This window comes from Diaphorina citri, unplaced genomic scaffold, assembly GCF_000475195.1.
Source record: "Diaphorina citri unplaced genomic scaffold, Diaci psyllid genome assembly version 1.1 scaffold150, whole genome shotgun sequence".
Classification (NCBI taxonomy): Eukaryota; Metazoa; Arthropoda; class Insecta; order Hemiptera; family Psyllidae; genus Diaphorina; species Diaphorina citri.
In genome coordinates, this window is record NW_007377587.1 from 63,070 (window position 1) to 86,493 (window position 23,424).

The window sequence follows — 23,424 nt, forward strand, 5'->3', positions numbered from 1 at the left end:
TTCCACACAACCGGGATTTGAACTTCGACTCTGCGGGCAAATCGTCTCACCGAGAGAATCAAACGTTTTACGCGCAGTATGTAATCAATTGCTGTAGAAAATTCTATGGATGATTGCTAGGATTTTTATTGCTGAACCTAGTGGTGTACCAACCGGGATTTGAACTTCGACTCCGCGGGCAAATCGTCTCACCGAGAGAATAAAACGTTTTACGCGCAGTATGTAATCAATTGCTGTAGAAAATTCTATGGATGATTGCTAGGATTTTTATTGCTGAACCTAGTGGTGTAGTGTGAAATGGGGTACTGGTTGGTGGATCGAGTCCAAGTCTTGTCCTAAAATTTAGCATGTGTGTGGCTGTATGGTAATCGAGGACTGACATTTGAGACAAATATTCATGTCTCTGTCATAATCGTGTTTACCACCTTTATAATTCCTTACTGAATCAAGTTGTGGATAAAAATGTGTTTTTTTTTTTTTACTTGAAGAGGTGGGAGAAAGAAATCAGGAGAGATGTAAGTAAATGAATGGTTAAGTATGAAAAAGTAAGAAAAAAAAATGCCTTTAAATTATGTTTAAAAAAATGTATTATAAATTACAAAAGATTTCTTGAGGGGCAACTTGTGTAAAGATGTTTGCAGTCAAATCTATTAGTTTGACTTTATGGATTCTGCACTGGACACTACCAAAATTATCGATTTGAAAGTTTTAAAATGGTTTATAAATAGACTATTGACATATTTATTATGTACTTACATGGTACTGTAGTAATCTATTTTCTTTCAAGATCTAATATCAAATTTCAAACAAAGTTTTGAGAGACAATTTTACCTGAAACAAAGAAAAGAAGACAAAATTAAAAATTAAATTCAGGCTATCGACTTTAGATTTAATTCTCATCAGGAAATTTCACAAAATATTGGTCAACTCCAAAAGAGTCCAAAACAACGTTAAAAACTCTAATAATATTTGGGAAGGAGTTGGATATAGGAATTCACCATCTCAAAAGCCACCACAAGAAGAAAAATCTCTTGTTGAGGTACTTAACCACCATCAAAAAAAAAAGCCTAGGCTCTTCCATTATCAAGACTATCAAGAGTAATATATCATTGTCGCAGTGATAAGGCGAAAATATAAAAATTATATTACACAAAAAATAATAATGATATCTCGCCGTATTTAAGTACACAGAAAACAGGGGTGACTTTTGGTCATCGGGTGATGGGCAATTTTAAAGTTAAAGTAGGTAATTTTTTTTTTTTTTTTTTTTTTCAGGTTCGTCATTTGAAGAAATCGAAATTTTACAATTTTTTCTCCTCTTTGCCTTTAACTTATGCTTGAAATTTGAGACCATTGAGGGAAATCTTAACTAGAGATCAGATCTAAACGACTTTTTGGTTTTTCTAAACAACCTCAGTGGTTGCCTCGGTGGACTTGAGAAATTCCTTTAAATTGCGACTGCCAGAGTAAAGGGACTTCCCAGTGAATTCCAGAACAGGATAATAAAAAAAAGCCCCTAATATTCGCCCCTGCCTGGCAGTTCATAAAGCATCTCACTTAAGTATTATATTCCCCACAACGCGATGACACTGTAATCTTTCGGTAATTATCTTAAAATGCCATGTTTTTTTTTTTTTTTTTTTTTTTTTTTTTTTTAAGGGTTTTCCCCCCCAAAAAAATACTTTTTTTTTTTTTTTTTTTTTTTTTTTTTTTTTTTGCAAGCGCCTCACCACCTAATAGATCTTCTTTCTCTTCTTCCTTTTCCTCTTTCTCTTCTTCCTTATCGTCCTCCTCCTTCTTCTTCCTCTACTCCTCTTCCTCCTTTCTCCTTTGAGTATTTGAGAGTATGCAATGTGGTGTTGTGATTAGTAATGAGATAGTGAGGAGGAATTTGTGGGATCTTGGGAGGAAAATTGAATTATGACAAAAAAAAAAAAAAAAAAAAAAAAGAAACGACTTTCGAAAATTTATATCGGCCCGCAAGCGAGAAGTTAATGATTTTTATTTTTATTTTATTATTATTCTTTTTGATAAAGCATAAACAGCTCTGAGATTGATCAGAAATCAAAGGCATTTTCTTTCCTGCCTTTTGTGGAGTAGGTTCGCGCCATTGGTGCTTATCTTGGTATATGACTTTGGTTGTGCTTCATGATTGCCAAGTTTAAACTTATCAACCATTGGCATAATTATATTAATTGTCCGTGAGGGTTTCCAGATTGTCAAAACCTTGCTTAACCTAAGTGGTAATTGCGTAGGATTTGTAGGCAAAAATCGTCGACAAGTCCAAATATTTCTAAAAGGTAGCTTCCTTCTCAAACATAGTATTTGTATTTTTGTGTTATTACTATGTATTTGTATTATTCTAACTATGATTTCCATGCCAACTGGATCTGTCAAGAATATGCCAGCGGAATGGCATATTCCTTGCAATGTCCGCTCTGACGTTTCTTCCATTTGGAATATTTGAAATGTTCTAATAGGAAAGAAAAAAGTAAAAATAAATTATTTAAAAGCAAAAAGTTTTTTTTTTTTTTTTTTTTTTTTTTTTTTTTTTTTTTTCATAGATGGAAAAAATCTGACTAGAATAAGTTGGAGATCGCACAAAACTCTTGAAACTGATAAATAAAACATGCAGTACAAAATGGTTAACCTTTTCTTGAAAGACGACTTGGGCTTGATCTGTGGATGTCTGAAGTTCACACAGATTCCTTCAGACTTGCTACAATTCACAATATCCATCATTCTAATGCCCTATTGTTGCAATATGTAACTAAAAACAATGTGACGAAGGATCAGTCTATCCCCTAAAAGTCCCTAATGGGCCCGATAGAAAAATTTGGTTGATCTGACATGCAACAAAGTGAAATGAAATTACATAAACGCTGGAAACGCAGAAAAATGATATCAAACCAAAACCAAGTAACACTTCTCCCAAAGACTAGATCGGGGAAACACCGGCGAAGAAAATGTCCATTTTATTGACAAGTTGAATGACAGCCATATTATACACAACCTCTTGGTTTCCTCTAGTCGATTCCTTAATAGAATGGAAGTCGAGAACTGGTTCACAAACACTGAAAGATTTGGTCTGAATCATCGATACAAGAGTCAATATTATGAGTGTGGTTGGAGAAAACGCAAGGGTCAAAGTCAATCAACTTGAGGAACTTACTGACTTAGGTCTGATTATTAAAAATTATATCAATAAAGAGGTGCTCTACTGTTAGCATAATGGGGCATCTTGATAAGCCGACCTGCTGACAGTCTAAATGAATTACTAGGTACGTATACTTATAATCTGGATCAAAGAAATACAAAGTTACCTACAAGTCAGTCAACTACAGGAACTCAGTGACTTTGGCCAATCTGTTTTCAAGGTTTGGAACGAAAATCTTGAGCTCATGGAAAACGTAACCTTACATAATCTGTACATTCTAGACATCTTGACAATTCTATTGTCACATCATTACACAACGCATTAAATTAAATACCTACAGAATGCGATTGAAATTATTTATGACTGATAGATTGTGCTAGAACATGGAAGGTCTTGGAATCCATCTGATATCACTATTTGTATGTTTGAAAACAGAATAGAGGAAAATTTACCGAAAAACTTCTAATAAGCACCATAGATATTAAATTAATATATTATAATATGTATGGCATAGATATCTTAAAAGTTTTGAGAAAAGGATACCTATACCCTGTCCGGATAGAACTACTGAGGTGCATCCTGGTGCATTGTTACATTTTGTTGCAACACACATGTTTAGCATAATTGGTGCATATGCTAATCAGAGAGGCGTTCCATGGATCACCTGTCCGAATTATGACTAATAGTCAAACCTGCCAAGCGTCACATAAATCAAAGTGGGGGTTTTCATATACTCATAGATCCGACAGACCAACAGACTAGCAAAAATACATTAGCAACCACCATAGACAGTGGAATTATCTACGATAAACGGATAAACTCCGACAGACCAACAAAACTGCTAGCAAAACTGCATTAGCCACCACCGCACACCATGGACACTAGAATTCTCCGGTAAACTCCACATGTCTGGGAGTTGGAAATTTCACAACAATTATTTTTAATTACAGCGTTTCAGTTTCACAGCGCGATCCGCAGAACAATCGAATTAGGAGTTAATGATGGTAATTATGCTCGGATGTCTGGGATTGGCGAAGAAGAAAGGATGCACCTACACTTCGTCACGAGATGTGATTATGGTTGAGTTGGGTTCTTGCATATGGTTTACTGTTCTCAGTTAAACAAACATCTCCTCACAAATTAGTCTAAGGAGATTTTGATAATATCTATGTATGTTTCGTGAGTTTTATCATATTTGGTTCCTTCTGTATAGACCATTCCTTGAGTGGATCCAAAAGCTTCAACAGTTCAATTCCATTACTAGAATGTATGTACATAATTATGTAGATACATACCACGTTGAAATGCTTTCTTTGACTGAGAAACTTGTTTGTTTGTTTGCTTATTAAAGAGTCTGTATATTTGTTTTCATTTCAGATATCCTATAAGACGACATCGACAGTTTCAAAAGCACTTTCTGGAAAAAGGACATGGAGAAAGGGCACTAAGGAAGAAATACCTCGAAAAATTCCCAATATAGAGAAATCACTAAAAGACCTTAGCAGTTGTATACAGTGACGTTCAACCGTCATCAAACAATACAGAAAAATCACAATCAGTAGTCAACTTGACATTGACCTAACCAACCATTTTACGCTCCGTTAATCGCGGGACCAGAAAGTATGAAGTATTCCAAGCCTATAGCAACTCTCGGATAATGCTATCAGCTATCAGGTAAACTTCAACCAATATAGTAAACAAAGCGGTGAAAGATATATCACCTTGGAATCCTCGGCAGAGATAGTGTGTACAAATTGGTGACAACATCATTAAGTCACTGATTCACTGTGTCAAGCACCTCAACATCTAGAAGACAAAGGATACTGAAGTTACTGAGACAGTAGGACGTAGGCCTGTAGCACATTGTAGCACGTAGGCCTGTAGCGTAGTAAAAGTCGCTTAGTCGTGAGATTCCTCCTGAAAATCCAAACCTATTGAAATGATAAGGACCTTTTACACTACAGTATCCTAGAGTGTGAGAAGTCTGTATTACAATTTTTCCTCCTCTTTTCCTTTAACTTATGCTTGAAATTTGAGACCATTGAGGGAAATCTTAACTAGAGATCAGATCTAAAAGGCTTTTTGGTTTTTCTAAACAACCTCAGTGGTTGGCTCAGTGGACTTGAGAAATTCCTTTAAATTACGACTGCCAGAGTAAAGGGACTTCCCAGTTCCCAGTGAATTCCAGAAGAGGATAGTAAAAAAAGCCCCTAATATTCGCCCCTGCCTGGCAGTTCATAAAGCATCTCATTTAAGTATTATATTCCCCACAACGCGATGACACTGTAATCTTTCGGTAATTATCTTAAAATGCCATGTTTTTTTTTTTTTTTTTTTTTAGATTTTCAGGGGATATCCGAGCAGTGGCGTAGCGTGTATGTATGGCGTGTATGGCGGCCATACAACTCAAAAGTTCACTCTAATGCCCATAAATATTAATGGCATGTACTGTGATGAGACTTGGTAGACCTGTGCATGAGCCCTACACGCCCTACACTTGAATTTAGACCACGCTACGCCACTGTATCCGAGCTTTTAAAAGTAACAACTAACAAGACTATTCTTCCAATGTGCGATAGCCCTAAAAGTTACTATAAGCCAGTAGGACTAATGTAGTAGTTTGAGTACACAAAACTTACAGAGGATTCACTTGACAAATGAGTACTTTGCAGAAGAATATTACATGGCATTGATTTGAACTAAGAGAATCGGGAATTGATTATATGCTGGAAATCAATTGATTTCTCAACTGCAGTTAGTAGTGTTTGTAGATAATGAAGGAGTACTGTGGATTTTCATGAGGTATCCGAGCTTTTAAAAGTAACAACTAACAAGACTATTCTTCTCATGTGCGACAGCCCTAGAAGTTACTAAGCCAGTAGGACTAATGTAGGAGTTTGAGTACACGAAACTTGCAGAGGAATCACTTGACAAATGAGTACTTTGCAGAAGAATATTACATGGCATTGATTTGAACTAAGAGAATCGGGAATTGATTATATGCTGGAAATCAATTGATTTCTCAACTGCAGTTAGTAGTGTTTGTAGATAATGAAGGAGTACTGTTATACAGGGTGGACCAGTCGACGACAAAGTTTGGCCAACATTCGTGTTTTTACAGAGGATTTACCTACTAAAAGTGTTTTACGTGTTTTTACAGGGGATTTTTCTTGCTGTTATTTGTTTCAGGGGTTGAAATGGTGAAATCAAAATTGGGAAGGTTCGGCAATCTAAACAAAAGCATTATAAAAGTCATCTGCCGATGGAAAATCAGAATGGTGTTACAGGGTGGACCAGTCGACGACAAAGTTTGGCCAACATCCGTGTTTTTACAGAGGATTTACTAAAAGTGTTTTACGTCTTTTTACAGAGGTTTTTTCTTGCTGTTATTTGTTTCAGGTTATGAAATGGTGAAATCAAAATTGGGAAGGTTCGGCAATCTAAACAAAAGCATTATAAAAGTCATCTGCCGATGGAAAATCAGAATGGTGGAAAAACTGAAACCGTGCAGTGGGGCGATCCAGTAAGAATAATGATACTCTCAAGATGAACAACATACCTAACCTAACGCGCGCATACTTGACAAGAAAAATACCAGTAATGATGCTAAATGTCTTTCATCAATCAATCACTGATGAAATACGCCATTATATCATCGCCTAGTTCACAATACAGTAAGTCGATAGGTAAGTTTTAATTAGTTGATTAGATACTCTTGAGTATTGTTTCCTTGATTGTTGCAGTTTCAGTTCAGCCTTCACTATGCATTGTGCTCTAAGAGTGGCGTTATGTAATTGGCAGTCTGAATGACGTTAATGATTTCCCTGTTCACACTATGGTCTTCATTATTTCGAATCGTTTCATTAATTAGATTCCAAGCGATGCGAGAGAATAGATTAATTGGTCCTTAGCTGACCAGACTGATGAGAGCTATCTGTGCCACTGGTGTCAGAGATCTCAACATAGTTGTCAAACTTGTATTCATAGTATTTTTTAATATTCCTATTTATTAATCGATTTATATCCCACAATACAGTAAGTCGATAGGTAAGTTTTAATTAGTTGATTAGATACTCTTGAGTATTGTTTCCTTCATTGTTGCAGTTTCAGTTCAGCCTTCACTATGCATTGTGCTCTAAGAGTGGCGTTATGTAATTGGCAGTCTGAATGACGTTAATGATTTCCCTGTTCACACTATGGTCTTCATTATTTCGAATCGTTTCATTAATTAGATTCCAAGCGATGCGAGAGAATAGATTAATTGGTCCTTAGCTGACCAGACTGATGAGAGCTATCTGTGCCACTGGCCACTGGTGTCAGAGATCTCAACATAGTTGTCAAACTTGTATTCATAGTATTTTTTAATATTCCTATTTATTAATCGATTTATATCCAGTACTCAAGTTAGAAGTTCAATGATATCGAGCTGTTGATATTCAAAAGCCGGAGATGTGTTCTTGTGTTGAAAACAAACTTTATTTATAATCATAACAAGATTTCAGTGGAGGAGAGATTAAAAACTAATGCCCAGTATGTGAGCTTGAAAGTGATAATACATACCTCATTATAATATTTCAAAAAATTATGTATCTATCAAAATCCTAGGAAGAAATGATCCTAGAAAGAATTGAACAAATCACCAAATTCTGTGTTCAAACTATTCTGTTTGAAAGGAGAACAAGAACGAAATGAGTGTACTACTCAGATTAGAATATCAAAATCTGAATTTTGATTTATGAATCCGAAATGAATTCAAGGCGTGGAGTTCAGAGTGTTGCGTCCAGTGGCCGGTGTCCAAATGTAGGTAACTTGGACTCTCGGGCAATGCTGAGGCTTGTGTTGAGAATGGAATCAGAACAGTCGCGGCCAATCAAACATCCTTAATGACCAAAGTAGATGAGCTAGATTTAAGCAATTTAGGAATAAATCTAGATGTCTTAGATGGTATAGACATCTGATATTCAAAAGCCGGAGATGTGTTCTTGTGTTGAAAACAAACTTTATTTATAATCATAACAAGATTTCAGTGAAGGAGAGATTAAAAACTAATGCACAGTATGTTAGCTTGAAAGTGATAATACATAATTATAATATTTAAAAAAATTATGTATCTATCAAAATCCTAGGAAGAAATGATCCTAGTAAGAATTGAACAAATCACCAAAACTCTGTGTTCAAACTATTCTGTTTGAAAGGAGAACAAGAATGAAATGAGTGTACTACTCAGATTAGAATATCAAAATCTGAATTTTGATTTATGAATCCGAAATGAATTCAAGGCGTGGAGTTTAGAGTGTTGCGTCCGGTGGCCGGTGTCCAAATGTAGGTAACTTGGACTCTTGGACAATGCTGAGGCTTGTGTTGAGAATGGAATCAGAACAGTCGCGGCCCAATCAAACATCCTTAATGACCAAAGTAGATGAGCTAGATTTAAGCAATTTAGGAATAAATCTAGATGTCTTAGATGGTATAGACATAGTAGATTGTAGACCAAAGTGACTCCAATAGCGTAGCGTTCATCAACTTCAGACCAGACAACTCCTTTCAAAGACAAATTGGTCTCGGATGTGGCAATTAAATTTTACGACTGCCACGAAATGTCCCGGGACCTTCTTTGAAGACCCCAACTTTTGACAGTTCTTGCTGACTGATGTAATCCAGTTCTCTCAAGTTTGTTGAACTTCTTTGAAGTCAATCCCAAAATAATTAGGTAATTATTACACTTGCATTTTTAATTTAAGTACCTATGTATTTGCTTTTCTCTTTCAGGATCTAATCTAATTTGACCAATGGTGTTCAACAAACATTCCTCAATGACTCCCAATACCGCCTATGTATTTGCTTTTCTCTTTCAGGATCTAATCTAATTTGACCAATGGTGTTCAACAAACATTCCTCAATGACTCCCAATACCGACAGAGCTGGCTTATCCATTGTCTGAAGTCTAATAAAGGTAAATGGTATCTCATTCTTTGGCGTACATTCCTCCACGAGCCGTCCATTCTGAACCGATTATCTCACTACATACAAAATTATTTTTAAAAATCAAGACTCTTTCCTCGTACCTCTCCAAAGAGTACTGTAGTAATTATTTTTTCTGAACTTCGTCAAGTAGGAGGTCTCTTAGATTAATTGTACCCCGAAAATATGAGCCACAAGAGAAAATAGTCAAACATTTGATTTATTGTCGAGCTCTGCTTTTTTGAGAAGAAATAAAAAATCAAAACTCTTTCCTCGTACCTCTCCAAAGAGTACTGTAGTAATTATTTTTTCTGAACTTCGTCAAGTAGGAGGTCTCTTGGATTAATTGTACCCCGAAAATATGAGCCACAAGAGAAAATAGTCAAACATTTGATTTATTGTCGAGCTCTGCTTTTTTGAGAAGAAATTTGTAAAACCTCGATGATTTATGTGAATCTATCGAAGTTGGAGAGAATTTGTTATTAATTTGCATATGCGAGTATGGAACCGTTTGCTGAGACCATATTCCATATTGCTTTTGGCTCGCGCTTGAAAAACCCAGCGTGTGGTGCGTTTCGAGACCATTTTTCGTATAGTCTTCTTTGAGGATGTTTTCCCTAATGCTAGAAATTACTGGCAAATACCTGGGAGGGAACTACGGAAAGTTTTCCCTTCGGAACTTTCTGACAAACATGCAGAACTAATAAAAATGTTACCTAGCTCTAAAGAAGAAGAAGAAGAAGAAGAAGAAGAGGAAGAAAAATAAAAAAAGACAAGTTGAGCCTAAAGCCAATTGATCGAAAATCAAAACTTGGCATTCCCCAAATCATGAAACTTTGAAACACATTAAAACCCCCCTAAAGTGTAACAAGGTATTAAAAGAAAGTATAGAGTTGCAACTTTTGAGACTATTAAAAAAGGCCCCAAGCTGTGTAGTAATGGCCAAACAGATGCTGTTAGAATTCATATTGTTATTAGAACTGAAAACAACTGTACAATTGAAATGGTCATGGTGCAATCCCCAAATACAGAAAATGAACCAGGCATTGATATTAAAATTAATAAAAACAATATTGAACAAAATTTTGAACCAAATACCTAGAAAATAAGTCGATAGTATTCTAGAGAGAGAGAAAAAGTAAAAGAAAGATTTAAAAACACATAATTATAAATATAACTCAAAATTTAATAAAAAGAACATCTCTTAGCATGGACATTCAAATCTAAACTAAACCTATCACAACATCAGCGTAATAAAAGTAAATGCAAAGGATGACCCGATTAAAACCAGTTCAAAAGACAACGTAGAGGGCAGCACTTGCTTTGTGAAAATTAAAAGCAAGACATGAAAAAGTATGGGGCAGGAGGTCGGATCAGAAAGATGTTTTTGAATAATAAGTCGATAGTATTCTAGAGAGAGAAAAAGTAAAAGAAAGATTTAAAAACACATAATTATAAATATAACTCAAAATTTAATAAAAAGAACATCCCTTAGCATGGACATCCAAATCTAAACTAAACCTATCACAACATCAGCGTAATAAAAGTAAATGCTAAGGATGACCCGATTAAAACCAGTTCAAAAGACAATGTAGAGGGCAGCACTTGCTTTGTGAAAATTAAAAGCAAGACATGAAAAAGTATGGGGCAGGAGGTCGGATCAGAAAGATGTTTTTGAAAAAGAAAAGATCAACAATCTATTGTACTTATTCTAACCCTCAAACAATCAAGAAAAAAAAGAAGAAAAATGTAAGGGCGATATTATGCAAGGGGAAGGACCTATTGTTGTGTCAACTTAGATTTCGTCTTTGAACCCCTAATATGAACACTACGCGAAATGGCAATTTTTAAGATGATTACATGAAATCGGGCACTCTTGCTCAGGCAAATACGGTCTGTTTAACGAAACATAAACGTGCGATAAACATTACAAAATAAGAAAACCTGAACAGTTTAAAGCTGATGGAGAAGAAATTTGCAAATGCAATTCGCAAAACCAAATTAAAGACTGCTATTTAGACAAGTAACTCGATCACAAAATTTGACCCAGAAACTACATGGGCGCGTTTGGTTGATTATCTAAAACCGGTCCTGATTCACCAGGACTGACCCGCTCACTTATTAACAATAGTTTTGGGTTTTCTAATCATGTTTTCTTCAACACGCCATAAATTTCAAACATGGGTCATCCCTCTGTCTATTATGGGGATGGGTAATAGGTTTGAGCCTTTCAGTCCGAGGTGGTATTGATAATATTGGACTGATCAAATCGGCTAGTTTAAAACTAATGAATCGATGTTTAAGTTCATTAAATAATTATTTTGAGGTATTATTTTATTTATTTTTGATACAATTTAGCAACAAGGCCATTTGCAGAGAAAAAAAAACTATCTAAAGGAGTTTGAGGAAGTTGTTTCTTTTCAAGAAACGCATGAGGACGTCAATGGAAGAAGGGTCATCTTTGAGGATTTCGGACATGGAAAGGTTGGTGAATGAGCTCGGGCGGAATCGCATATTCTGGCAGGACAACAGGATGTGCTCTACTGTAAGGGGGGCGTGAAAAATGCAAGGGCGATATTATGCAAGGGGAAGGACCTATTGTTGTGTCAACTTAAATTTCGTCTTTGAACCCCTAATATGAACACTACGCGAAATGGCAATTTTCAAGATGATTACATGAAATTGGGCACTCTTGCTCAGGCAAATACGGTCTGTTTAACGAAACGTAAACGTGCGATAAACATTACAAAATAAGAAAACCTGAACAGTTTAAAGCTGATGGAGAAGAAATTTGCAAATGCAATTCGCAAAACCAAATTAAAGACTACTATTTAGACAAGTAACTCGATCACAAAATTTGACCCAGAAACTACATGGGCGCGTTTGGCTGATTATCTAAAACCGGTCCTGATTCACCAGGACTGACCCGCTCACTTAATAACAATAGTTTTGGGTTTTCTAATCATGTTTTCTTCAACACGCCATAAATTTCAAACATGGATCATCCCTCTACCCTGTCTATTATGGGGATGGGTAATAGGTTTGAGCCTTTCAGTCCGAGGTGGTATTGATAATATTGGACTGATCAAAAATCGGCTAGTTTAAAACTAATGAATCAATGTTTAAGTTCATTAAATAATTATTTTGAGGTATGTAATTGATTTAGAAAATCTTCGATATTTTTCTTAATTATTGAAGTGTTTATATTGGCTATTTCAAATTATCAATTTGCAATTTATGAAGACGAAATAATAATTGAATAGAATAGGTAATATAAATATGATGAACTATCAAACGATTTTAAAAGACCACCCGTAGCGAAAGGACACTAATGGTTCAAAATGGTAGGTAGTTACCTGTTTACGGGAGGTAGGTTCATTGAAATTAAATAGAATCCGGAACTAAACAATACCGAAAAACTTCTAATAAGCACCATAGATATTAAATTAATAGATACCTATATTATAATATGTATGGCATAGATATCTTAAAAGTTTTGAGAAAAGGATACCTATACCCTGTCCGGATAGAACTACTGAGGTGCATCCTGGTGCATTGTTACATTTTGTTGCAACACACATGTTTAGCATAATTGGTGCATATGCTAATCAGAGAGGCGTTCCATGGATCACCTGTCCGAATTATGACTAATAGTCAAACCTGCCAAGCGTCACATAAATCAAAGTGGGGGTTTTCATATACTCATAGATCCGACAGACCAACAGACTAGCAAAAATACATTAGCAACCACCATAGACAGTGGAATTCTCTACGATAAACGGATATACTCCGACAGACCAACAAAGCTGCATTAGCCACCACCGCACACCATGGACACTAGAATTCTCCGGTAAACTCCACATGTCTGGGAGTTGGAAATTTCACAACAATTATATCTACGATAAACGGATAAACTCCGACAGACCAACAAAACTGCTAGCAAAACTGCATTAGCCACCACCGCACACCATGGACACTAGAATTCTCCGGTAAACTCCACATGTCTGGGAGTTGGAAATTTCACAACAATTATTTTTAATTACAGCGTTTCAGTTTCACAGCGCGATCCGCAGAACAATCGAATTAGGAGTTAATGATGGTAATTATGCTCGGATGTCTGGGATTGGCGAAGAAGAAAGGATGCACCTACACTTCGTCACGAGATGTGATTATGGTTGAGTTGGGTTCTTGCATATGGTTTACTGTTCTCAGTTAAACAAACATCTCTTCACAAATTAGTCTAAGGAGATTTTGATAATATCTATGTATGTTTCGTGAGTTTTATCATATTTGGTTCCTTCTGTATAGACCATTCCTTGAGTGGATCCAAAAGCTTCAACAGTTCAATTCCATTACTAGAATGTATGTAAATTAATTATGTAGATACATACCATGTTGAAATGCTTTCTTTGACTGAGAGACTTGTTTGTTTGTTTATTAAAGAGTCTGTATATTTGTTTTCATTTCAGATATCCTAGTCGACGACATCTACAGCTTCAAAAGCACTTTCTGGAAAAAGGACATGGAGAAAGGGCACTAAGGAAGAAACACCTCGAAAAGTTCCCAATATAGAGAAATCACTAAAAGACCTTAGCAGTTATACAGTGACGTTCAACCGTCATCAAACAATACAGAAAAATCACAATCAGTAGTCAACTTGACATTGACCTAACCAACCATTTTACGCTCCGTTAATCGCGGGACCAGAAAGTATGAAGTATTCCAAGCCTATAGCAACTCTCGGATAATGCTATCAGCTATCAGGTAAACTTCAACCAATATAGTAAACAAAGCGGTGAAAGATATATCACCTTGGAATCTCACAAATTAGTCTAAGGAGATTTTGATAATATCTATGAATGTTTCGTGAGTTTTATCATATTCGGTTCCTTCTGTATAGACCATTCCTTGAGGGGATCCAAAAGCTTCAACAGTTCAATTCCATTACTAGAATGTATGTACATAATTATGTAGATACATACCACGTTGAAATGCTTTCTTTGACTGAGAAACTTGTTTGTTTGTTTGCTTATTAAAGAGTCTGTATATTTGTTTTCATTTCAGATATCCTATAAGACGACATCGACAGTTTCAAAAGCACTTTCTGGAAAAAGGACATGGAGAAAGGGCACTAAGGAAGAAATACCTCGAAAAATTCCCAATATAGAGAAATCACTAAAAGACCTTAGCAGTTGTATACAGTGACGTTCAACCGTCATCAAACAATACAGAAAAATCACAATCAGTAGTCAACTTGACATTGACCTAACCAACCATTTTACGAGTAGGTGAATATCATAACCATGGGCTAGCTGTGCATTTATATCGAACAAAATTGTAATAATTCTATGTATCATGTCTTGTTCCAATTCTTCTTGAATTTGTTTAAAGATTGATCATTTTCTTCTTCTGTTCACAGATCCATTTCAACCAATGGATATTCTTCATCCGCATGGGCCCAAAAATTATTCATATGACCATGTCTTCAGTCACTTGGGATGGCTTCATAAATCCTCCAACATCTACATTCTACCATTTGAAATTTGGTAGGTCCTATGAACGTTCTAACAGCGATTATATTAAGCAAGATAAACAATGATTGGGCAACCATGAAAATTTCGGCACAAGTCTTATTGCGGGCTACCTCCAGCGAAGATTAAACACCTCGGAACCCATCATAAAATCATAAAGCATAATCAAACCATAATAAACTCGCTGTGGAGGCAGCTGATGGGAGATGTTTTGAAATATCAGTGACGAATTTGAAAAGAGTGATTTTGTAGAGGTAAATAGTAAGATTGTAGAGATAAATTAGATTGATAAAAGATACCAGTGATACTTTGAAAGAGGGAAAAGAAAGGAAAGTGACGAAAGAAGGAATAGGTACAGACAAAATTAAAATACACTCAAAATTTAGTACCTTTTCGGTAGTAAATACATAAAGCCCCCAGAAGTAATGGTCACCACAGCACTGATCAATTGATAATGGAAAATATACAAGTGGGTCCATAGTAGTGAACCAACCTAACCTTTCACATAACATTACAGTAGTAACAATACAATAGAGACCCTAATAAAAACGAAACTACATCAATATTGTTAAAGGTAAAGGGTCTCCCGTTATAATAGGTAACCCTTTTTGTGAGAGGCATAGACCTGACCTAATCTAACATGGCGAATAATATGAAATTATAAAAACTAATCACAAAATAAGCAAAAGATTGGGCAATAAATTACCGTGGTGAATCATTTGGAAGACTTAATTATTGCTACTGTCAAAGAGGTCACACACCTTTCTCTTCGTCTACCTGTAATTTGGGCGTTGCACACTCGAAATATGTTTGTATCATTGCAGTAAATGAAGGAGCTATTAACACTAATTTGGAAGGAAGCAATGGAAATGGCAAGAAAGTTGCACATACGAGAACCCATTACGGAGAAGATTCACAATCTAATTAACCAGGAAGAAGATGAGCCAATGAAAACGTTCAAAATGCTACATGAAACCGATCCATTAACTCTACACATACTAGCAATACTATTTAAGCTAACTTTTATGAATTCCAAGGCAACATAACTCAAAAGGCCATGCATGTCTAAATTTTACAACACTCCAAAGACTTTTATTGGCTAGATCTTCATCTGTTTGGATTAGAAAGCGTTCTAGCAGCATCTTCACCTGATGTGAAATATCAAATGTTGATGTTTATAAAATCATCACGATCATACATTAGTATTTATTATGAATTCTAGATGTGTGTTGCTAAGTTAGCATTTTGTATCTTCTTCACATTCCACGAACAGAAAAGGAAAGGTCAATAGAGGTGTTCAAAGGATTTGAGAGGATCTATTACATAGCAAGGAACTTCAAAAGAACATGGCAAACACTAATGAAACATGGACTAGTGTCTCCTTAAAAGTAGGTATTATAAGAAATGTTATAGATTAAATAAGAGAAAAGTAAAGAAAGGTAATCATTGAGAAAATTGGAAAGGCTAAATAAACAACAATTCTTACCTTAATGGAGATAAAACAAGGGAAAAGATATCCGAGATTGCAAGCAAACATTTCTAAAGAGATTCCGAAAAGATGGAATATTCATAAAGTTCACAAAGAATCTTCAAAGACCAAGAAGAATTCGATGTAGCCCAAGTTATTAAAGATCATTTTGTAATGGACGTTTCAGGTCCAAATGATAACTCACGTTCCAGACAAAACTGTCTTCATATTGCTCTTTCTTTCTCCTGAGAGATTAACCCAAAAGGGCTTCTAAAAATAATCTTCCAAGTTGGTTCACTAAAAGAAAGTGATAAATGGAAGCTTGACAATTACCAAAAAGGATAAATTGATTTTCCAAGACGACCTTTTCTCCTACCCTTCCCATACGTTTTTTCAACACCTTTGATTATACGAGTTTTTAATGATTTTTATGCTTCTAAACCAATTGTAACGCTCTTTCTATTTGTGTGTTAATCATGGATGGTAGAAACACTGATGGTAAAATATAATAATTGAGAGAATAGAAATGGACTCGGGAACTGAAGAGGATCTCAGCGGCCGGGAGGACTGAACAGTTGTTACTGCGTTGCCATGGCAACCGTAAAATTGGACGAAATAGGGAGGTAGGACATTGTTCAAATGGAATAAAAAAGTTCAAAGTAAAGCACAAAATGCAGCAGGGATCTAGGAATCACTTACATAGTCTTCAAGAGGAGATCTTTACAGGGAAAACGGTACAAAAATCAAGAAAAACAACCAAGTATTTCTAATGAAAAACACAAAATAAAGGAGAGGAAAAAACGCACGAAACGCACAGGACAGATGCTAGAAACGAATTCGATTTTGAGGTATGATTTAGAAAATCTTCGATATTTTTCTTAATTATTGAAGTGTTTATATTGGCTGATTCAAATTATCAATTTGCAATTTATGAAGAAGAAATAATAATTGAATAGAATAATAATTATAAATATGATGAACTATCATACGATTTTAAAAGACCACTCGTAGCAAAAGGACACTAATGGTTCAAAATGGTAGGTAGTTACCTGTTTACGGGAGGTAGGTTCATTGAAATTAAATAGAATCCGGAACTAAACAATACCTTTGTTAGAGTTTCCTTTTCATACCCTCAATAAACACAAGGATATTATTATTGAAATTATGATGGGTCTACTCATAAAAGAGGAAGAAAATATGGGTCACTTTTATTGTTAAATTATGAATTTATGACTTAATTTTCTATCTGTAGTATCGTATTTTTAAGTCCAACAGATTATATCAAAGTGTGTGTTCAAGGCATGTTTATTAAATAAAATAAATTTATTAATCCTCTTAATTAATGATCCTCTTTGGTAATGGATTAACAATACGTGTATGATCTAGTTTGAGGGTATTCTTCCATTTGACTTTTTTTATTTTATTTTATTATTTATTTTTTTATAGAAATTTGCAAATATTATAGGTAACATAATTATGTACATTGTCATCTTTCAAATTCAATAACATACTTCATCACTCAGTTAGGAACATTGATGTAGTAATGAAGTGAAGTCATGAAACAAAATTGGGCCTCATTGAAAAAGTGAAGAAATTTGCAAGATTCATGACAAGAGATATAATAGCTGTACCTGTAGAAATAGAGAAGATACCCAAACTAATCGTCGATATCCTAAAGAACATCCGTTTCATAACCGAGGACAAATTTTAAACAAATGTGGGAGTGAAGAGTTTGAGTGTGGAGATTTTTATTTCGTATTTAACACCTCTTCATTTAATGCTACCTCAACATCTACAGAACAAAATCGGGCCTCATTGAAAAAGTGAAGAAATTTGCAAGATTCATGACCAGAGATATAATAGCTGTACCTGTAGAAATAGAGAAGATACCCAAACTAATCATCGATATCCTAAAGAACATCCGTTTCATAACCGAGGACAAATTTAAAACAAATGTGGGAGTGAAGAGTTTGAGTGTGGAGATTTTTATTTCGTATTTAACACCTCTTCATTTAATGCTACCTCAACATCTACATATACAATATTGAATATTATGGGCACTTCTTTATTAATTTTATGTGGTGTTGTAATAATTTGTATGATAATGATATGGAGTATCTTTTATATATCGAAGAATAGTAGCTCTATATCGTAGGATTTGCTAGGGATTTGGATGCTAATATCCATGAAATTGATTCTTTGATTATTTTGTTTTGAGTTTTCGAAACTTCTTGTTAGTGTTGATTTTAGATACCTCTTTATTGAGCTTTGGAATATGTATAGAGAAGTAAGAGTTTCTTTAATGTTGTCTAATTCACATTCATCACTGATTTCAAATTCAATCTTGAGATTAATATAGGTATTTAATATTAATTGCTTTCTGCCGAATTCAAGTCAAACGATTTTAGCTCTTTACGGATGGTCGGTAAGTACTTTCAAATAATTAGATATAATTAATTCGATAGGTATATTTTTCTTGCGAAATCTCGCCCTGAGGTGGCGGCTTATCCACTAATATTGCCATTAGCAGTCTCTTTATCTGAAGAGTATTGAAGAGAGGTTTGCAAATATTGGTAGGTATTACTATCTTATGAACTAGTCTTCATAATAAGTGCCTTGGTGAATAGTAAAAAGGGGGTTATTATTTGTAATTAAATTAAATTGCAATGTAGGTAAACAGGGCTCTTTGTTTTTTATATGCAATCAGGTTTTCAATTGTCTTGTCCCTTCTGTAGTTTCGGAAGGCTCTGTTTCTCTCCTTAATAGCAAGGTTGTAGGTAAATATCATAACCATGGGCTAGCTGTGCATTTATATCGAACAAAATTGTAATAATTCTATGTATCATGTCTTGTTGCAATTCTTCTTGAATTTGTTTAAAGATTGACCATTTTCTTCTTCTGTTCACAGATCCATTTCAACCAATGGATATTCTTCGTCCGGATGGGCCCAAAAATTATTCATATGACCATGTCTTCAGTCACTTGGGATGGCTTTATAATTATATCCTCGAACATCTACATTCTACCATTTGAATTTTGGTAGGTCCTATGAACGTTCTAACAGCGATTATATTAAGCAAGATAAACAATGATTAGGCAACCATGAAAATTTCGGCACAAGTCTTATTGCGGGCTACCTCCAGCGAAGATTAAACACCTCGGAACCCATCATAAAATCATAAAGCATAATCAAACCATAATAAACTCGCTGTGGAGGCAGCTGATGGGAGATGTTTTGAAATATCAGTGACGAATTTGAAAAGAGTGATTTTGTAGAGGTAAATAGTAAGATTGTAGAGATAAATTAGATTGATAAAAGATACCAGTGATACTTCGAAAGAGGGAAAAGAAAGGAAAGTGACAAAAGAAGGAATAGGTACAGACAAAATTAAAAAACACTCAAAATTTAGTAGTACCTTTTCGGTAGTAGATACGTAAAGCCCTGAGAAGTAATGGTCACCACAGCACTGATCAATTGATAATAGAAAATATACAAGTGGGTCCATAGTAGTGAACCAACCTAACCTTTCACATAACAGTACAGTAGTAACAATACAATAGAGACCCTAATAAAAACGAAACTACATCAATATTGTTAAAGGTAAAGGGTCTCCTGTTATAATAGGTAACCCTTTTTGTGAGAGGCATAGACCTGACCTAATCTAACATGGCGAATAATATGAAATTATAAAAACTAATCACAAAACAAGCAAAAGATTGGGCAATAAATTACCGTGGTGAATTATTTGGAAGACTTAATTATTGCTACTGTCAAAGAGGTCACACACCTTTCTCTTCGCTTACCTGCAATTTGGGCGTTGCACACTTGAAATATGTTTGTATCATTGCAGTAAATGAAGGAGCTATTAACACTAATTTGGAAGGAGGCAATGGAAATGGCAAGAAAGTTGCACATACGAGAACCCATTACGGAGAGGATTCACAATCTAATTAACCAGGAAGAAGATGAGCCAATGAAAACGTTCAAAATGCTACATGAAACCGATCCATTAACTCTACACATACTAGCAATACTATTTAAGCTAACTTTTATGAATTCCAAGGCAACATAACTCAAAAGGCCATGCATGTCTAAATTTTACAACACGCCATAGACTTTTATTGGCTAGATCTTCATCTATTTGGATTAGAAAGCGTTCTAGCAGCATCTTCACCTGATGTGAAATATCAAATGTTGATGTTTATAAAATCATCACGATCATACATTAGTATTTATTAAGTCTAGATGTGTGTTGCTAAGATAGCATTTTGTATCTTCTTCACATTCCACGAACAGAAAGGAAAGGTCAATAGAGGTGTTCAAAGGATTTAAGAGGATCTATTACATAGCAAGGAACTTCAAAAGGACATGGCAAACACTAATGAAACATGGACTAGTGTCTCCTTAAAAGTAGATTATAAGAAATGTTATAGATTAAATAAGACAAAAAAGAGAGAAAAGTAAAGAAAGGTAATCATTGAGAAAATTGGAAAGGCTAAATAAACAACAATTCTTACCTAAATGGAGATAAAACAAGGGAAAAGATATCCGAGATTGCAAGCAAACATTCCTAAAGAGATTCCGAAAAGATGGAATATTCATAAAGTTCACAAAGAATCTTCAAAGACCAAGAATAATTCGATGTAGCCCAAGTTGTTATTAAAGATCATTTTGTAATGGACGTTTCAGGTCCAAATGATAACTCACGTTCCAGACAAAACTGTCTTCATATTGCTCTTTCTTTCTCCTGACAGATTAACCCAAAAGGGCTTCAAAAAATAATCTTCCAAGTTGGTTCACTAAAAGAAAGTGATAAATGGAAGCTTGACAATTACCAAAAAGGATAAATTGATTTTCCAAGAAGAAATTTTAGAATTCAATACCCCAAAATTTCTCCTTATTATTGTTAATGACTTAATTGTGAATATGTGACAGTATAATAAAGTATGTAATTGTAAATCATTGTCAACAAGAGCTTTCCCTATGTTTTGAAATAACCTACAGAAAAATATTTCATTGACGAATAGATTAGACATAAATTTTTGCGGATGATCTTTCGTCAAAAAACGGCATCCTCAGAACATTCAAGGGTTAAATGAAAACAAGAAGAGATAGAAAGAATGCATAAATTTTGTTTCCATGTTTTTTTCTCAACCATATGCACGAAATGTCTAATTGAATTCTAAACGTTCAATTCTTTGGGGGCACAACATGCAAAAAAACATGTGAAGTGCAACTTTGAGCTTTGAAAAAATCGTATTTATTAAATGTTTAAGCTCTCCTTCTCACTCTTCCCAGTCAGTCTGTCTTTATCTTTGTTCTTTTTCCATGTGATATCCACACTTAATAAATTTGCAGTAAATCATATCTCGGATTTACCAACAGGTACGCTGCGATTTATTACCATAGCGTCACTTAGGAGTTGAATATTAGGATGCAGTTCTTTTTATTTGTCCGTGTTTCAATTTGTTTTCTGATAATTTGTAGCAGAATGTTAGCGGTCTTTGTGAAGCATTTTTTCAAATGGTTGTCAGTGTGGTCGAATTCTTCTGAGTATCAATTTGACGACTAGCATTTCGCTATGATTCCCTATGAAATGGCAGTTACCGTTACCCTCTTGAGTTGGATTCGATTTATTTTGGATCGAACTCATCTAATAAATGTATAATCATATTGACAAATACTACATAAGAAAGTACATAACATGGAGCATTTGCTTACCTGCTATATTTTTCAAATGTTTGTCAGTGTGGTCAAATTCTTCTGAGTATCAATTTGACGACTAGCATTTCGCTATGATTCCCTATAAAATGCAGGTACCCTCTTGAGTTGGATTCGATTTATTTCGGATCGAACTCATCTAATAAATGTATAATCATATTGACAAATACTACATAAGAAAGTACATAACATGGAGCATTTGCTTACCTGCTATGGCCATCCACGGGTAGAATGTATGGTTCCCTGCCTGTTGATGTAGCTGCGTTCCTACTGCCGCTGGTTGTGATGCCACAGTCCCTGATGAGTTGATGCAGTTATTCCCCCAGGACGTCCGGCCGGTGACGGTTCCGTTCGGACTCGAGGACGGATCACCGGTCGCTACCATGCCAGCCGTATTCGTGTACCCTCGGGAATCTGACGAGGACCGGACGGTCGGATTGGTGCTGCCGGTCGACGTTGCTGATTGCCAAATGTCTTTGATGGATGCGGCCGTGTAGCCGTTCTGGTGACTAGTTTCCACTTTGCAATCTTTTCCAGACGGGGAATAGGAGTTGTTGGCGGTGGCAGATGATTCTGTGTTGTTGGTAGACGGGTAGAGTTTGCAGGCGGTTGTGACGGTAGCATCGTAAGGGCTTTCCTGTGGAGGTCTCGTTTGGTGTAAACTGTGATGGTGGTGATGCTGTGACGAGGCGTAAGGACTCATGCCGAGGCCGATTGGGAAATTTCTATAAGCTTGTGCCACTGCCAGAGAGCTCTGGTCATGATGGTGACTACTGGAGTTTGAACTCTGGTGGTGGTGACTTCCGTAAAAGCCCGTCGGTTCGAAATACGAATTCATCGTTATGCTCGCAATTTTTGATGATTTTTGGGGAACTTGAGGAGACGAAACTTGATGTGATTAGAAAAAAATTAGCGATTGTAATTTATAAAAATAATCGGCGAAATCATTGCGTCACTTCCATAGTGGTCGGTTCGAAATACGAATTCATCGTTATGCTCGCAATTTTTGATGATTTTTGGGGAACTTCAGGAGACGAAACTTGATGTGATTAGAAAAAAATTAGCGATTGTAATTTATAAAAATAATCGGCGAAATCATTGCGTCACTTCCATAGTTGCTTTTTGGTACTGAATTAAAGAAATGGAAAAATTACGTAAAGGTAAATTTGAAAAATGATATTACGAAGTTTAAAAAACGTAAGATTTTAATTTACACAAATAAGAAACGAAAATTTCAGAGATAGCAGAAACTTGAAAAGAGAATTTCGGAAAAACTTTAACCTCTCTCAAAACACGTGCTTCTCTTTTTAGAAATGGAAAAATTACGTAAAGGTAAATTTGAAAAATGATATTACGAAGTTTAAAAAACGTAAGATTTTAATTTACACAAATAAGAAAGCACAATATCCGTATGTGTAAAGTAGTCATAAACCTCCTAGTCCTCATACGAAGATCATAAAATGGTACATAAAAAAGGCAATAAAATGTTTTTATTACCCTCTCGTCATGTTTTTACGAGCTGGCCATTCTTACGGATGTGGTTTGCTGAGGCACAAGACTGCAAAGTCTTTGAGGAAATCAAATC

At 35.3% G+C, this 23,424-nt stretch overlaps 1 protein-coding gene across 1 annotated transcript; it reads right to left on the minus strand.

Annotated features, from left to right (window-relative positions):
• Positions 1-21,726: 21,726 nt before the first annotated feature.
• On the minus strand, positions 21,727-22,798 carry LOC103505094 (homeotic protein ultrabithorax-like). Its single transcript, XM_008469401.3, has 2 exons — positions 22,047-22,798; positions 21,727-21,839 (listed from the first exon to the last, which is right to left on the minus strand). Exons 1-2 carry the CDS (start codon positions 22,675-22,677, stop codon positions 21,802-21,804), a joined length of 669 nt encoding a protein of 222 aa, XP_008467623.1. The 5' UTR covers positions 22,678-22,798; the 3' UTR covers positions 21,727-21,801.
• Positions 22,799-23,424: the final 626 nt, after the last annotated feature.

Coding starts and splice junctions, on each gene's coding strand:
- LOC103505094 (XM_008469401.3), bottom strand. CDS start 22,677: ATGAATTCGTATTTCGAACCGACGGGCTTTTACGGAAGTCACCACCAC. Junction 21,840..22,046: donor CCCGTGGATGGCCATAGCAG/GTAAGCAAATGC, acceptor AAAATATAGCAG/GTAAGCAAATGCTCCATGTT.